Source organism: Engystomops pustulosus, chromosome 7 (assembly GCF_040894005.1).
Source record: "Engystomops pustulosus chromosome 7, aEngPut4.maternal, whole genome shotgun sequence".
NCBI classification, from domain to species: domain Eukaryota; kingdom Metazoa; phylum Chordata; class Amphibia; order Anura; family Leptodactylidae; genus Engystomops; species Engystomops pustulosus.
This window is the reverse complement of record NC_092417.1, coordinates 175,483,641-175,502,317: the sequence shown is the minus strand read 5'-3', so window position 1 is coordinate 175,502,317 and position 18,677 is coordinate 175,483,641. Positions and strand designations below refer to the sequence as shown.

The window sequence follows — 18,677 nt, the reverse complement described above, 5'->3', positions numbered from 1 at the left end:
TGTCTTACATAATGGCTATTTCAGGAATTGTATGCAGTTAGCTCCTGTGCACCCTCTAGTGGTGAGCAAAGGAGGTGAACATTTGATACACTTTTTTGAACTTTTCTTGTCTTCCGCTGGAGAATTCATTGGACAATATGATGTGGAACAGAAGGTTTGTAGTAATTCACACTATAAAACACATTACTGACCATAACCCCTTACACTTTATCAAAAAATGACCTTGAAAGAAGCTTCTCAGGTATAGAAAACATTTCTCAAGTTTATTCATAGCCTCTCGAAGTGTCGCAGAGCCACAAATTTAGCTCATTCCAGAGCTCATAGGGTCAGAGATACTTACATGTACTTTATGTAGCTTATATTTTTTTTCTCTCAAAGAATATAAATTCTGTAAAATCTGTAATAGGTAAATGTAAGTAAAAATAAAAATAAATTCTCTCTATTGTCTTCTCGTGATCCCTGGTAGACCACTTAGACAACTTCTCCCATGTCAGACAGGGATAGACTCTTTTGAAGGATCCCCCTGCTGTAAGGTTTTACCCCCATAAACCGATCCAAGATTTTCTATACAACATTTTTTTAAAAAAAACCCTGAACAGATTTTTTACAACATTTTTTTTTTCCTCTACAATTTGCTTGTCCCGGTGGAATTCAAGATCGGGAAAAAAAACCGAGAGAACTTGGATTTCACCAAGCGTGGCCGACATATCTGGAGGAATACACAGGATCTCGATATTTTTTTTTTAGATCACAATAGAATTTTTAATAAATAAATTTCTTTGTTTTTTTTTTTATTATTTCTTTTTTTTTTTTTTTTTTATGTAAAGACACTTTTTATTGGAAACAGTAGATTTAGCCCAGTCATTTTTTTTTTCTCGTTCCTTTCTTTTTTTTAATATAAATTGTCTCTTTTTGCTCTTAGTCTGCTGCGCTGTAGAATTTTATTTAGTTTTTTGTTTTGTTTTTTATATCTGAGTCTCCTGTACATTGTCTTTCGAGCTGGCGCGAATCAATAAAGGTTCATGCACAGAACTGTGTATCGAATTTATTGTGTTCACTGTTGTCGTGTGATTAAAAGGAGACTTATAGGAGTTATAGTGGTTTAGATGCTCGTGCTCTATCGCCGGCATAGGCAAGTGGCTCTCGATGGGCGTGTCCGCTGTCAGTTCGTCGTCCACGTTTATAATCTCAACAGTCCGCGTTGGGGCGTGATGGTTCTTCCTATGGTGCTGCTTCCTCATCTTGTAGAAAATAACCAACATGACAGCTGCCATAAGGGTGATGGCCACAAAACAGCCAATAATAATTTTGGTGGTCTTCATAACCTCGTCGATCCCGGGCATTCCACTGTTTGCATCCGTAACCGGTATGGTATAGGGCTTCTCTGTGGACCTTGTGCTCTGTGGCATAAGCGAGGTGGTTGCATTTGTGGTTTCCCAGTCAATGAGTGGTGTAGGACCCACGTGGTGCTCCGTGGTCCTCGCCTCATCCTGAGATGGTTCCATAGTCTCTACAGTGACGGTGGAAAAGTATGTGTAACCGGGATCGGTGGCAGTCACATTCAGCGTCGCCGAGGCAGTGGTGTTCCCTGCTGAGTTGCTCACTATGCATGTATACAATCCAGTATCCCTCGCGGTTACATTAGTAAAATTTAACGTACCATCATTGAGCACAGAAATGCGCACCTTGTAGGCCCCGTGGGTCATAATGGATCCATTTGGAGTAATCCAACTAACATAAGTCAATGACGTGGATGCCCGACATTTGAGTTCGGCCGCCATCCCCTCTGTGACATTCAGATCAGCGGGCGGCTCCACAATCACTGGGGCGTAACAAGTAAAATAATTCTGGTCCAACTCTGCAATGTGAGTACCCTTTAAACTAGAAGGGGTGGCACACCGGGCACAACACGTACTGCCGGTCGTAACTATCTCCTTCAACCACCAGCTAAGCCAAAGGATGTCACAGTTGCAGTTCCAAGGATTGTGGTGCAACTGAATCCTTTGCAGGTTATGGAGAGGTGTAAAAAGGTCGTGAGGCAGTAAAGTTAGGTTATTATGTGCCAAATTAAGCTCCACCAGAGACTGAAGATCGTCGAATGCATTCCTTTCGATGACCTGAATTTGGGAATGCATGATCCAAAGTTTTTGCAAATGGGTTAACCCTTGGAATGATCCCGGTCTGAGCACGGAAAGGTGATTCCCAGAAAGGTCAAGCTCGTCTAGTTTGACAAGAGGGGTGAGGTTGGGGATTTCTCTTAGGTTGCACATCCCGAGGTTCAGATACTTAAGGTTCGAAAGCCCTTCAAACGCCCCTTCGGAAATGTAGGATAATCTTTTCATTTCCCCCAAATCCAACCTACGGAGTGAAGGGATGCGGTTAAAAGCATAGGATGGAATACTCTCTATGGGATTGTTCCGCAACCAAAGTTCCTTCAGTTTTGACAAATACTCAAAAGCTCCATTGGGAATGGTGGTCAGACGATTGTCGAAGAGTTCCAATGTGTTCAGGTTGGCCAAGCCATTAAAGGCCCCGATTTCAATAGTCCTAATGTGATTCCTACTCAACTGCAAAACTTCTAAGTGTCGCAAGTGTTTGAAGCTGTCCACTTTGATGATCTGGATCTGGTTCTCATGAAGGTTCAGCTGCCTGGTGTTGGTGGAGATACCATCGGGGACTTCACGCAGGTTCCTCCTGGTGCAAATGACCTTGCTGAACTGGTTACTGCAGGAACATACAGAAGGGCAAGTCTGAGCCCTAACCAAGCCGGCCACCACCAGGAGCTGAAGAGCCAACAGCACAATAAAAAGGGGGTCAAATAAGGCCCTGTTGAACCTAGGACCTATCATCATCTGCTGTGGATGTAATGTCATCTTGTTCAACATTCATACTTTGTGTGGGTTTGGTCCTTCTGGAGCTCCAGTATTCTGCAACAAAAACAAAAAGAAAAAAACAACATTAATAATCGGTGACATTTACACAAAATACACACATGACAACAATATGCAGTGGTTTTCAGTAGAGATGAGCGAGTATACTCGTCCGAGTTTGATGCTCGTTCCAGTATTAAGGTACTCGAAACGGCTCGTTGCTCAGGCGAGTATTTCCCCTGCTCGAGATCGAGCATTTAATTAAAAAAACACAGTGAAGAACAATGAAGAATAGAATAAAAACAGTGAACACAGGATCATTTAAGTGAAAAACACAGTGAAGAATAGATTACAGATGTTCGGCACATCTGCTTACTTGTCGGAAGATACGCGCGGAACGGCAGCAGGGAGACATCAAGCAGCAGGGAGACATCAGGCAGCACGGGGAGACATCGGGCAGCACGGGGGAGACATCGGGCAGCACGGGGAGACATCGGGCAGCACGGGGGAGACATCGGGCAGCACGGGGAGACATCAAGCAGCACGGGGGAGACATCGGGCAGCACGGGGGAGACATCGGGCAGCACGGGGGAGACATCAAGCAGCACGGGGGAGACATCGGGCAGCACGGGGGAGACATCGGGCAGCACGGGGGAGACATCGGGCAGCACGGGGGAGACATCGGGCAGCACGGGGGAGACATCGGGCAGCACGGGGGAGACATCGGGCAGGACGGGGGAGACATCGGGCAGCGCGGGGGAGACATCGGGCAGCGCGGGGGAGACATCGGGCAGCGCGGGGGAGACATCGGGCAGCGCGGGGGAGACATCGGGCAGCTCGGGGAGACATCGGGCAGCACGGGGGAGACATCGGGCAGCACGGGGGAGACATCGGGCAGCACGGGGGAGACATCGGGCAGGACGGGGGAGACATCGGGCAGCACGGGGGAGACATCGGGCAGCGCGGGGGAGACATCGGGCAGCGCGGGGGAGACATCGGGCAGCGCGGGGGAGACATCGGGCAGCACGGGGAGACATCGGGCAGCACGGGGGAGACATCGGGCAGCGCGGGGAGACATCGGGCACCAGGGAGACATCGGGCAGCAGGGAGACATCGGGCACCAGGGAGACATCGGGCACCAGGGAGACATCGGGGAGACTTCAGTGGAAGAAGAGGAGCGGATCCCTGGACAGCGTATCTCCCGACAAGTAAGCAGATGTGCCGAACATCTGTAATCTATTCTTCACTGTGTTTTTCACTTAAATCATCCTGTGTTCACTGTTTTTATTCTATTCTTCACTGTTCTTCACATCTGATAACTTGTCGGGAGATAATATACGTGCGGAACAGTGAAGAATAGATTGCAGATGTTTGCATACATCTGATAACTTATCAGAAGACATTCTTTTTCAATTAAATAACACATTTTATTCCTGAACCATGGTCCCTTTGAAAAATGCTCGAGTCTCCCATTGACTTCAATGGGGCTCGTTATTCGAGACGAGCACTCGAGCATCGGGAAAAGTTCGTCTCGAATAACGAGTACCCGAGCATTTTAGTGCTCGCTCATCTCTAGTTTTCAGTAATAAAAAAATATCAGATGCATCAATAACATCAGAACCCACTAAAGCTGCCCACACGTGAACCATACTGGTGCAGAGGTACAATCTATAATGGGTGCCTCAAACAGCTATGTATGACACTGCATAATCTTCTCAGCTCCTCCTGCTCTATAACATGCTGCCTGCAGATAGGACACTATGTATAATGTGCTCAGCTCCTCCTGCTCTATAACATGCTGCCTGCAGATAGGACACTATGTATAATGTGCTCAGCTCCTCCTGCTGTATAACATGCTGCCTGCAGATATGACACTATGTACAATCTGCTCAGCTCCTCCTGCTCTATAACATGCTGCCTGCAGATAGGACACTATGTATAATGTGCTCAGCTCCTCCTGCTCTATAACATGCTGCCTGCAGATAGGACACTATGTATAATGTGCTCAGCTCCTCCTGCTGTATAACATGCTGCCTGCAGATATGACACTATGTACAATCTGCTCAGCTCCTCCTGCTCTATAACATGCTGCCTGCAGATAGGACACTATGTACAATCTGCTCAGCTCCTCCTGCTCTATAACATGCTGCCTGCAGATAGGACACTATGTACAATCTGCTCAGCTCCTCCTGCTCTATAACATGCTGCCTGCAGATAGGACACTATGTACAATCTGCTTAGCTCCTCCTGCTCTATAACATGCTGCCTGCAGATAGGACACTATGTACAATCTGTTCAGCTCCTCCTGCTCTATAACATTCTGCCTGCAGATAGGACACTATGTACAATCTGCTCAGCTCCTCCTGCTCTATAACATGCTGCCTGAAGATAGGACCTTATGTACAATCTGCTCAGCTCCTCCTGCTCTATAACATGCTTCCTGCAGATAGGACACTATGTACAATCTGCTCAGCTCCTCCTGCTCTATAACATTCTGCCTGCAGATAGGACACTATGTACAATCTGCTCAGCTCCTCCTGCTCTATAACATGCTGCCTGCAGATAGGACACTATGTACAATCTGCTCAGCTCCTCCTGCTCTATAACATGCTGCCTGCAGATAGGACACTATGTACAATCTGCTTAGCTCCTCCTGCTCTATAACATGCTGCCTGCAGATAGGACACTATGTACAATCTGTTCAGCTCCTCCTGCTCTATAACATTCTGCCTGCAGATAGGACACTATGTACAATCTGCTCAGCTCCTCCTGCTCTATAACATGCTGCCTGCAGATAGGACACTATGTACAATCTGCTCAGCTCCTCCTGCTCTATAACATGCTGCCTGAAGATAGGACCTTATGTACAATCTGCTCAGCTCCTCCTGCTCTATAACATGCTTCCTGCAGATAGGACACTATGTACAATCTGCTCAGCTCCTCCTGCTCTATAACATTCTGCCTGCAGATAGGACACTATGTACAATCTGCTCAGCTCCTCCTGCTCTATAACATGCTGCCTGCAGATAGGACACTTTGTACAATCTGCTCAGCTCCTCCTGCTCTATAACATGCTGCCTGAAGATAGGACCTTATGTACAATCTGCTCAGCTCCTCCTGCTCTATAACATGCTTCCTGCAGATAGGACACTATGTACAATCTGCTCAGCTCCTCCTGCTCTATAACATTCTTCCTGCAGATAGGACACTATGTACAATCTGCTCAGCTCCTCCTGCTCTATAACATGCTGCCTGCAGATAGGACACTATGTACAATCTGCTCAGCTCCCCCTGCTCTATGACGCTCCTTGCTGATTGGTCTGCATCATTAATGTAATGAGTTCCCTTTAATAATTACACCACTAGCGGTATCTATAAGCTCTTATATCACATGCATATTGGAATAATTTCACAGATACCTGTAGGCACATATTATCTCGCCCATTAATTAGGGCAGACTCTGAATATCTAATTAACATTTAATATGCATAATATACATACACATAGAGAATGCGGGGCTGGGGGCTGCTGTCCCTGTAGGTAGATCCTGCTCTGTCAGTGTGCATTACCTCCGCATTGCTCTGTGCAGTATCTGTGACTGATTACAATCACCTAATCCCTGGCGATCAGATACTCAATTACAGAACAACAGAGAGAGGGATTTCCTCTACTCGGGTCTATAAGTCACCGCAAAGATGGGTCCACGCTCGGAGGCCACGTATGGGACACATCCTATGGTTCTATCATCTGATTTAACCCAAAGAATTTTCCCTTTAATAAAGATCATTTTTGATGACTGAAGGAAAACTTGAGACATTTGTGTGACATTTTTGCGACATTTGTAACAAATGTCTCAAAAAAAAAATCTGGAAAAAACAAACATTTAACACAAGGAAAAAGTGAGATATTACCAGAGTAGCAGATGGAAAAACGACAGGCAAAAGCCAGCCAAAACAAACAGAGATGAGATAAATGACCCCCAATATCTTCGAATAAGTTCAGTACGATTCCAAATCAATTTGCTTTCACAAAACACAAACTATAGGAAAAGGACGATTCACTACATTATAGTAACCAGATCACTCCCTCTTATTGGGGCAGATTTATCAAGCTGTCTAAAAGTCAGAATATTTTTAATTGCCCATGGCAGCCAATCACAGCTCCTCTTTAAAATATTCATGAGCACTGGTAAAATAAAGCTGAGTTCTAATTGGTTGCCATGGGCAACTAAGAATACTCTTACTGATATTCTGTGGCACAGACACTTCTTAAATACCTGTGCAAGCAGTTTGCATCTAAAAGAATGTGCATTGTCCGACAAAAAACTGGCGCAAGGACCTTAGTAAATGTGCCCTAATGCCCGTAGCCCCCTGGTGTTAAAACTCCTTTTGGTCTAGTTTATTCCTCTTTGGTTAAACCACGGAGAAGAGACTTGACTCAGAAGAGGAGGAAGATAGCGGCGTCATATAAAGTGGTGCACAGGGGGTGGGTTTTCATCTGCTCCTCCTTGGGTCTCAACTCGTCCAGGGACCTTGTATCCCACCATAATTTAAAGACCCCTTGATTTCTTGCCCGAAGCAGTTGCATGGGATCTGTTATAGGACAAACTGGCCCTAGATTAGGATGAGGAGCAAAATGGACTGCCAGAGGGAGAGCAGTGCCAGAGCCGCGCACCTTGGAGGACCTAACACACCAATCGGTGCCGATAACAGCCCTTGCATCATCACTTTAAGAACAGCTTATCGTCATTGGTCTAGAGCTTTTAAAGGCATCGTTCTTGGTGATAGACCTGTCCCAAAGCGGTTAGTAGACCCTCTGGGTTCCAAACCCGCTGCACAATGTAGGGCAGAGTATAAAGAACACGGACACATCCACTTTGTAATAAAAAATGAATGCAAAAAGGTTATTCAAATATTCCGTAGCCGGAGAGATATTCCAAACGTAAAGTATGATAGCGGCACATTATCCCGCCGTAATATCCAACAGTCGGTGAATGACATTATACGAGGGGTCAATATGCACATCAACTACATTCCACAGCACTCAGACTACAGGACGTTAATAGGAGTCGGAAACGGTCTAAAGACGAGACCCGCTGCCGGCGAGAGAGTCTTGTTATTTCCAAAGCTTCCCTTCTTCTTATTCCATGTAAAACGGCCTTGTGGAACCTCTTACTGCCGATTCATCTGCGCCTCATCCTAACCCGCAGCCCTGGGTTCATTTCCAATCTGCGGCTTCACTGCAAGGTCCCTTTTCTGTGGAGATTAATGAAATTTCCCATGAATCAGACATAAGCGAAGTCTCACACGGGCTCCGAGCACATTCATAACCCAGAGCGGTGGAATGCATAATGCATGCGCGCGGTATAACAAAATGTGTATCAGCAAAAGGTTGTTCAACATTAAGCAAAAAAAAAACGGAGGGAAAAAAAGCCTCGTTACAAAAAGAAAATGTATTATTTAGAGCCCGGCTTTGGTTCAGGACTGCGGCGCCATGTAAAGTTTTTATTATTAATGATGTTCATTGAGATAAAAGGTTCTGAGCCGGATTGGAAAGCGGGAATGATTTTAGGGGTGCCAAACTGGAATGTCTAAGGGGCCACACAGGGATGGGGACCCCAGGGGTAAGATAAAAGCACCTAGGCATATTGTATGTGATGTTCCCATCTTAAGACATATCCATAATCGTCTGATAGGCGCAGTCCTCAGACTAGGGGGTTCACCAATCCCTGCCCCACCTCGGGAAGCAGGGAAGAGGCTGCGCATGCACAATCCTCTCCAATCAGCTCTTAAGGGTTCCGAAAATAGCCAACTAAGTGTTAGGAATCACCATAGACAGTGACTACACCATTAGGTTGGATGGAAGTAGAGGGACTTACCATGACTGGCTGGATACTACCCTACATGGGAAACCCTACGGTATACACCGGCATGCTGGGTGTGGTGGCCAATGCCCTATGATGAGACAGATGAGGCATCAGTAGCTGTGATGAGTTGATGGGTTTATGTTTCGGTTCTCCGAGTTTGATCTATAACGTCTCTGATAGGTGTTGGAACTGATTGTGTGCCGTGAAGTCATAAGGGGGCATCTATCCAAGGGAAAATGGTGGCACGCAGATGACAGATTACAGGTGGAAGTGAGCCTGAACACCCAACTCAAACTTATGGCAGAAGTCCGGGCATGGGGTCCGGGACCCGATTCACTCAACCCTAATCATTAGGCATGAGGGAATCACCAGACGAAGAGGTCTACCTTTCCCAAACCATGGTGGCCACAGTCATAAAAGAAGCCATACTTACTTTACCGAACACTTTGGAGGTCATTTATCTTTTCTCTGTGTTGTGTTGCTAGTTTTTACCTGTCATTACCTATTTCACCTTCTCATTTATTGTTTTGTCTTTTAGCTTGTGTTATATTTGTCTATTTATTTAGTCATTTTCTTTGGCGACTTTTTTATGAAATGTCTCGAAAATGTCACACAAATGTCTCAAGTCACTTCTTTCCAGTCACTATGTAAGTTTTGCTTCAGTATGGTTCTGTAAGCCAAAAAATGTTGCAAATTTTAGACAATTTGAAAAGATAAATGTCCTTTGTGACATCAGGAATAGAAGATAAATGCAAATTTCTAATGTCGACGGACTTCGGTGCACATTTCGAAAGGGTGAAAAAAAACACAAAAAAGACAGGACAAAACAAAAAGAAAAATAAAGATAGTATCATAGTATCATAGTTTATAGGTTTGAAGTCCATCAAGTTCAACCAAGGAAGGGAAGGGATTGGATGAGGAAGGGATTTAGGGGAAACAATTCTATATAACACAACCATCAATGTTATTTAGCTGTAAAAAGGCATCTAGACCCTTCTTGAAGCTCTCTGCTGTCCCTGCTGTGACCAGCGCCTGAGCTCTCTGCTGCCCCTGCTGTGACCAGCACCTGAGCTCTCTGCTGTCCCTGCTGTGACCAGCGCCTGAGCTCTCTGCTGTCCCTGCTGTGACCAGTGCCTGAGCTCTCTGCTGTCCCTGCTGTGACCAGCCCCTGAGCTCTCTGCTGTCCCTGCTGTGACCAGCGCCTGAGCTCTCTGCTGTCCCTGCTGTGACCAGCCCCTGAGCTCTCTGCTGTCCCTGCTGTGACCAGCGCCTGAGCTCTCTGCTATCCCTGCTGTGACCAGCGCCTGAGCTCTCTGCTGTCCCTGCTGTGACCAGCGCCTGAGCTCTCTGCTGTCCCTGCTGTGACCAGCACCTGAGCTCTCTGCTGTCCCTGCTGTGACCAGCGCCTGAGCTCTCTGCTGTCCCTGCTGTGACCAGCGCCTGAGCTCTCTGCTGTCCCTGCTGTGACCAGCTCCGGAGCTCTCTGCTGTCCCTGCTGTGACCAGCGCCTGAGCTCTCTGCTGTCCCTGCTGTGACCAGCGCCTGAGCTCTCTGCTGTCCCTGCTGTGACCAGCGCCTGAGCTCTCTCCTATCCCTGCTGTGACCAGCGCCTGAGCTCTCTGCTGTCCCTGCTGTGACCAGCGCCTGAGCTCTCTGCTGTCCCTGCTGTGACCAGCGCCTGAGCTCTCTGCTGTCCCTGCTGTGACCAGCGCCTGAGCTCTCTGCTGTCCCTGCTGTGACCAGCGCCTGAGCTCTCTGCTGTCCCTGCTGTGACCACCGCCTGAGCTCTCTGCTGTCCCTGCTGTGACCAGCGCCTGAGCTCTCTGCTGTCCCTGCTGTGACCAGCGCCTGAGCTCGGCTATTCCACAGATTGACAATTCTCATAGTAAAAAAGCCCTGTCACCTCCGGTGATTAAACCTTGATTTCTCCAGACGGAGACAGTGCCCCGTTGATTTGATTTAATCTGAAACAACTTACCACCATAGTTTTTGTATGGAAAATGACCCCCTTTCTGTTCTCTCAATACAAAAATAACTGCTGAACCAATCACTGGCCACACTGTGATCTGCACCATCCAGTGATTGGCTGAACAGTCATTTCCTGTTGGTGAAGAGGAAACAGGAAGTGGTAGGGGATCGGCGAGTTAACCCCTTCTGAGTCTTATGTTAACATATTTAACCCTTCAGACAATTAAGGAATAAAACAAAACAATTCTGTTACAATATAACCTTCTCCTCCCTGTGTTCCAACTTTTAAGGTATTAGTTCTCGGAAACGTCTCCCTTGGGTGCTATCTGGAGGGCCTCATTAAGGCTTCTAATTAAAATTAAAGCCACACTCACACTTTTACATAAACCATTGATTAAAGACTAATTTCTTAAAATTACCCACAGGCTCATCCAGCTGATACAAAGCCATATAAATCAGGGGAGGGCGATTCTTAAAGGGAACGCACTCTATTTACCACTATGGATTATTTTAACTAGCTATCGAGTGAAGCGCGGGAGCGCAATTTATGGCTTGCAGAAAATCAATTGTATCTGGGGACGGCCTCTGATTTCATTAAGATGTGTGTGAGATCTTATAACCAACCTCCAGGCAGGAGATAAGGGAGGATATCAATTATTTAAAAATGTTATAAAAATATTACAAGCGCCGACACGAACAAAGTGAACAGCACAATAAAATGTGCAAAACAGAACATATATATATATATATGTGGATAAGAGTTATAAAACTCCAGTCTACAAATTAGCATAAAGTTGCATAAATTAGCATATGATTTACATTGAATTATTTCATGCGGTTTGATACATAAATTGTTACAACGTTGGAAACTAGGTTGCCATCCTTATAATCCTTCATAAATAATAGGCTTTGTGGGGAAGACGGGGTACAAGAGAAGAAGAAGAGAAGAGAAACAGGAAGAGAAGGTCAGAAATTATGCAAATTAAATAAATGCATCAGATTTCTTAAAGGTTCGTTCCATTTTCCTGCACATGAACATATATATATAGCATATAACTTACAAATAACCACTTTTTAGTCTCCCTAGATATTGGACATAAAGGAGGTTATTTTTCAGGGTTTGTACAGAAGTTTTATGGCAAACAAGCCCTGAAATAGTCACAATTTCTGGTGCAACGCACTAAATATTTTGGGGTTTTGTAGGGGGGGTGCAACGGATGGCGGAGTGGGCTGGAGCAGGTGTTCCTGTCCTAGACTTGGGTACAAGAATGGATGAAAACCAAAGCCTGAACAGGAACAGGATAGGCAGCGCCTGGCATAGAATTGGCGACGGGGACAGACGGCCGCTGGATATATGGATATGAGAATGACAAATAACCAAACAAGGTGTTTTTGTCATTTTTTGCAGGGAGTTTTAGGATTCCTTCATTCTATTGGAAGGAAAAAGCAGAGAATGGGGTACATTTACTAAGGGTCTGCGGACCACATTTTCATCAGGTCTCCCAATTTTTTCCATTTTGCGCCGTATTTAACTGGGGTTTTTGGCGCACGAGATCGGATTTTGGCGATGACTTTCACTCAAAAAAAAAAAAAAATGGGGGCCAGGTCATCAGACGATCCGACGGATTCGGACAACGCATGGGATTTAACATTTCAAATTGTGTCGCAAGACAATGCACTTACATACACCGGGAAGAAGAAGGTGAACTCCGGCGGATCTCAGTGGGGAAGCGACACATGCAGGAAATTGGGCGCACAACCTTAGTGAATCCGGGCAGACCTGAATCCTCGGCAGACAAAGCATCCCTGGGATCGCGATGGGATGGGTAAGTAAATGAGCCTCAATATATTTTTGGTGCTAAAGAACAAAGTTACACAACAGGGTCAGGCTCAATAGACTTTTTCTGGTAGGTTCCAATGCAATCAAAATTGGCCAGATTGGGTATATGTGTTATATACAGCACAGGAAGGACCCTACAGGTCATGTCTGATCCTTTCTGGGCCTTCTGCTTCACTTCATCACCATCTGTTCTACTCACAACCATCGCCAGGACTTCTCCCGTGCTTCCCCCATGCTCTGGAACTCTTTACCAAACTATAGCAGAGCTTCCAAATTTTCAAACGTGACCTGAACACCCACCTGGTCAGGATTGTCTACCCTCCATATAGGGAAGAGCCCTCATGGGCAGGGTCCTCCTTCCACTTCTCCCAGAACACTGTAGTCTTTGTATATGCATTTGTTCCCATCTTAATGTAAATTATGTGAACCCCTTATTGAATGTACAGAACCATGGAATTGATGCTGCCCTATAAATTACAATAGGATCTAAAGTGCCAAAAATCTACAGCCTAACAGAGTCCGTTTCATCCCTCTACCCATCCCCATCCCTCCAGGACGATAGGTTGCTCTTGTGGGTTCTCCAAAATGTTAAAAATATTCCATAGTGTTCCTCGAAATAAAATCTGTTCAACTGAATTGTAAGAAATCGAAGTCGAAACACAAGTTTCCCCAATGAGCTTGGTAGACCCTTCAAGGCTCAATATGGTGACGAGAAGTGACGTATTACAGACGTAGCCAAGCGTAACATGACTCATAACTAGTGAGCCTCACCTTCCTCCGAGAACTCCCCCCACAACTTACTGTAGCTCAATAAGAAACAGAACGTTCTAATATCTAGTGACGGATGTAGCAAACTTTATCTTGACCGTTCATTTCAAACGTCAAGTTAACGTTTGCTCCTTCTGTATATTTGGCCGTGCCAGGATTTGTATCACAAGGAGCCTGCAAAGACTATCTCCATGGAAACCTTCCTACAAAAAATTCTTAAAAAAGTAGAGATATTCTGTATCGACAGGAAAGGGACATAAATAGACTCGAAAGAAGAGGTATCAATTCTAGAAGTAATTTTGGTGGCCACTAGAACCTCCAATCACATATTAGAAACCCCACAAATTCTCCTTCTCTAAATTTATGGTTAAGTTGGTGAAGTTTAAAGGACGTCTACCACCAGGGTCACGGATTGTAAACTAAGCACACTTACATGCCGGCGTGCTTTAAAATTTATGCAAATGAGCCTTAGGGGTTCCAGACTCCATATTGGTTAATTGAGCCCCAAAACCTCTGAGGTTCATTTGCATAATTACTGACCGTTTTTGGTAAAAACAATGGCATAAGAAGCTATATGAAGATTGGATCCTGCCAGAGGGGACACACATCAGCAGGTAAGTGCGCTTGGTTTTTAATCCTGGATCCCGATGGTAGATTTCCTTGAATTGAATGCTATTTAGAGTTAACTCAACTCTTTTTATTCTCAAACTTTGCCCATCCCAGCGTTCATGTGTTGTCAATGGGGACCAGGGAAAGCCGTGGTCAGGAACCTCTGCTGGTGGCTAATAAGTTGAAATTCAAAATGTCTGCCACATAAAAAAATTCGGCAACAAAATCCTCCAAGAGTCAAAAAAGAAGGATAGTCTTCTACAAGTGGTGGGGTTAGACAACTCTTCTGAATACTGGCTTATAAGTGATTTAGTGGCATTTCCGAGGGCAGAGCCTAACGCCACTTGTTCCGGGAGTGGGTGGTCCCGGCTGTGGAGCGGGCCATCCCTGCACTAGATGTAGCCTGTGGCAGGTCAAAGGGGTTTTCCCATGAATTAAAGTTAGACCCTGTCCACAGGATAGGGCCTAACCTGCTGATAGGTGGGGGTCTTGGTGATGAGAACCCCACAGATCATGAGAACCTCAGTTGGACCCCTCGTCACTCCATGAGATTTATGGAGCAGATGGCTGCACAGGACCATTCTGCTTCATACATCTCAATGGAGCTGATGGAGATCGCAGAGCACGGCGCAGGCTTAAGCACAGTTCTGTGCCAGGCCGGTCCTGCTTATAACTGAGCCGGGCACATGATGAGCCCCCGGCCACTATACCCATGTCGCCGGATATCTGTCAGGTGGTCGGAGCCTCCTTATAGATCCTCCAGGAGCCAGGGTGGGGTACATAATGCACCAGTGTATCATAGATTCCCCCAATATATCCCTAAGGGCCTTTTGTATGTAGACAGGACAAGTTTAAGGTGTCAGGATAACCACCACGGGGGTGAACCTAAACTCTCCTAAGGGGAGCTATAGAATTGCTCCCCCCCCCCTCCCTTTGCCCCAACCAGTAGTAATATATCAGGTTATTTTTTTGTTAGTAAGTGGGAGCTTCATACTTTTTGCAGGTTCTGCCTGAGGCAAGAGGCTCAACTCGCCTCATGGCTGCTGCACTCCTGATTTCCACCTCCCAATTTTAAGGACTTCAACTTCAAGAGAGCATTAGGGAAAACGTTAATCGAAAGAACAACTACATTTAGGAAATCCAAAATTAATGAAGGGGGGAACGGCATTATCATAATGGGGCGCTCTACATAAAAGATTTGGTTCCTCTCTCTTAACATCACCAATACATTTTGTTACATGACTTTTTCGGTTGACTTTTGCACCAAAACTACGATTTTATTCTGGTCCAATTTGAGGACTTTTTTCAAAATTTTCCAAACATAATAAAATGTTGCAATTATTTCGCTACAAATTGAGCGAGAATTCTGCAGCATCTCAGTAAATCTTCCCCCCGGCCTCTGATATTTCTTAGATTTTCTAAGTCTGTATCTACACCCTTGATGGAGTGCTGTTCCGTATACTGTAAGTAGCCTGTAAGATATATCCTTGACAAATCCTGTTTTTCCCGGCACTACCTTTTCCGAAGTTGCCATGGTTACCAAGGACGGGAAGTTTAAGCATCGCTGGCTGGAATCCAAGCTATAATATAGCAGTTACTTCTCGGCTCTTTGTTGTAGGATGAAGTAATCTATCCATTCCAAAAGCAATCACACTAAAACGTTCCTCCATTCAGGTGCCTAATGGCATCACTCTAATGGAGGGGAAGGGAATTGTTTCGGAATAGTTTTAGAGTTCACCTCCTCCTCCCGCAGACGTATTATCGCAACAGCGTCGCTTTACACGGAGAAAATCCTGTAGGGTCACCCATAGAATTGTATAGGGGATGAGCAGGGCACATATGCATTGTGTATTAGTAAGTAGTAACTGTGTAGTATCCTCCTAGTCAGTGGAGTAACTAGGAGAGGCAGGGCCCCATAGCAGACTTCTGAAGCGGGCCCCCTGCCAGCTTAAAAGTATACATATATTACATTCCTATATACATAAACATACAGTTCATCACTCATACATACACATTTATACACTGTTGCACACATATAGAGCATATACACATCACATATACACACATACAGTGCCATATACACACATAACGTACTGTATTTATACACACCATACACCATATATACACACAGCATGTACACATCACATATACACACATACAGTGCCATATACACACATAACGTACTGTATTTATACACACCATACACCATATATACATATAGCATATACACATCACATATACACACATACAGTGCCATATACACACATAACGTACTGTATTTATACACACCATACACCATATATACATATAGCATATACACATCACATATACACACATACAGTGCCATATACACACATAACGTACTGTATTTATACACACCATACACCATATATACATATAGCATATACACATCACATATACACACATACAGTGCCATATACACACATAACGTACTGTATTTATACACACCATACACCATATACACATACAGCATATACACATCCCATATACAGACATGCAGTTCCATTTACAGACATACAGCTTACATACACACATAACGCACTGTATTTATACACACCATACACCATATACACATACAGCATATACACATCACAGATACACCCATATACAACATATATACCACAATATGCAGCATAATATGTATATAATGCACATATATACGCACATTCTTCATTCTTTAGTGTCAGGTCAGATGACGGGGCCCCCTGACACTGTGGGCCCCATAGCGGCTGCTATGGCTGCTACCGCTGTAGTTACGCCCCTGCTCCTAGTGCTAGTTCACACATTCATACCCCATGCTGCGATATGTGAATAACTGCTGTGCAATAAAGGCTACACACTGTAGGGGGCGCAACAGAGAAACCAGATGGTAATCTGCAGAAAAAAATTGCAGCAAGATCATTATTAGGATTAGAAGCAGTAACACAGCAGAGGTAATGCAATGTGAATACTATGGGGGTCATTTACTAGGGCCTGATTCGCGTTTTCCTGACGTGTTATCCAAATATTTCCGATTTGCGCCGATTTTCCCTGAATTGCACCGGGATTTTGGCGCATGCGATCGGATTGTGGCGCATCGGCGCCGGCATGCACGCAACGGAAATCAGGGGGGGGGGGGGGGGGGCGTGGCCGTAAAAAAACCGACAGATTCGGAAAAACCGCAGAATTAAAAAAAAATAAAAAGTGTCGCTTGACACGCGCTTACCTGCACCCAGCGGAGGACAGTGAAGTTCAGTGCAATCTGATGAACTTCAGCGCAGCAGCGACACCTGGTGGACGTTGGAGGAACTGCCTTAGTGACTCGCCGGAAGACCCGAATCCTCCTCAGAGAACGCGCCACTGGATCGCAAATGCATCGGGTAAGTAAGTCTGCCCCTATGTGTAGTAGTGGTAGCAATAATAGTAGAAATAATTGCAGCAATGTAATGGTAGTATAGTAAGAATAGTGATATAGTATAGTATATAGTAGTATAATAAGTACCAGTTATAGTAATATCAAAGTTTATACGGTTGAAATAAGACACTTGTCCATCAAGTTCAACCAAGGAAGGGAAAGGATTGGATGAGGAAGGGATTTAGGGAAAACAATTCTATATAACATGATCATCAATGTTATTTAGGTGTAAAAAGGCATCTAGACCCTTCTTGAAGCCTGACCAGAGCCTGAGCTCTCTGCTGTCCCTGCTGTGACCAGCGCCTGAGCTCTCTGCTGTCCCTGCTGTGACCAGCGCCTGAGCTCTCTGCTGTCCCTGCTGTGACCAGCGCCTGAGCTCTCTGCTGTCCCTGCTGTGACCAGCGCCTGAGCTCTCTGCTGTCCCTGCTGTGAGCAGCGCCTGAGCTCTCTACTGTCCCTGCTGTGACCAGCGCCTGAGCTCTCTACTGTCCCTGCTGTGACCAGCGCCTGAGCTCTCTGCTGTCCCTGCTGTGACCAGTGCCTGAGCTCTCTGCTGTCCCTACTGTGACAAGCGCCTGAGCTCTCTGCTGTCCCTGCTGTGACCAGCGCCTGAGCTCTCTGCTGTCCCTGCTGTGACCAGCGCCTGAGCTCTCTGCTGTCCCTGCTGTGACCAGCGCCTGAGCTCTCTACTGTCCCTGCTGTGACCAGTGCCTGAGCTCTCTGCTGTCCCTGCTCTGCTCTGCTCCTGAGCTCTCTGCTGTCCCTGCTGTGACCTGCGCCTGAGCTCTCTGCTGTCCCTGCTGTGACCAGCGCCTGAGCTCTCTGCTGTCCCTGCTGTGAGCAGCGCCTGAGCTCTCTACTGTCCCTGCTGTGACCAGTGCCTGAGCTCTCTGCCGCCCCTGCTGTGACCAGCGCCTGAGCTCTCTGCTGCCCCTGCTGTGACCAGCGCCTGAGCTCTCTGCTGTCCCTGCTGTGACCAGCGCCTGAGCTCTCTACTGTCCCTGCTGTGACCAGTGCCTGAGCTCTCTGCTGTCCCTGCTCTGCTCTGCTCCTGAGCTCTCTGCTGTCCCTGCTGTGACCTGCGCCTGAGCTCTCTGCTGTCCCTGCTGTGACCAGCACCTGAGCTCTCTGCTGTCCCTGCTGTGACCAGCGCCTGAGCTCTCTGCTGTCCCTGCTGTGACCAGCGCCTGAGCTCTCTGCTGTCCCTGCTGTGACAAGCGCCTGAGCTCTCTGCTGTCCCTGCTGTGACCAGCGCCTGAGCTCTCTGCTGTCCCTGCTGTGACCAGTGCCTGAGCTCTCTGCTGTCCCTGCTGTGACCAGCGCCTGAGCTCTCTGCTGTCC

General features: G+C 46.1%; 1 protein-coding gene across 5 annotated transcripts in view; it reads right to left on the bottom strand.

Moving 5' to 3' along the window:
* Positions 1-244: 244 nt before the first annotated feature.
* The window catches only part of LRRC4C (leucine rich repeat containing 4C), a 785,533-nt gene continuing 767,100 nt past the window's right edge, over positions 245-18,677 (bottom strand). For all 5 annotated transcript variants that reach the window (XM_072119026.1, XM_072119022.1, XM_072119021.1 and 2 more), the window contains one exon: positions 245-2,927. In XM_072119026.1, the coding sequence (XP_071975127.1) occupies positions 966-2,885 (1,920 nt within the window). In that variant the 5' untranslated portion in view covers positions 2,886-2,927 and the 3' untranslated portion in view covers positions 245-965. The remainder of the gene's footprint in view (positions 2,928-18,677) is intronic.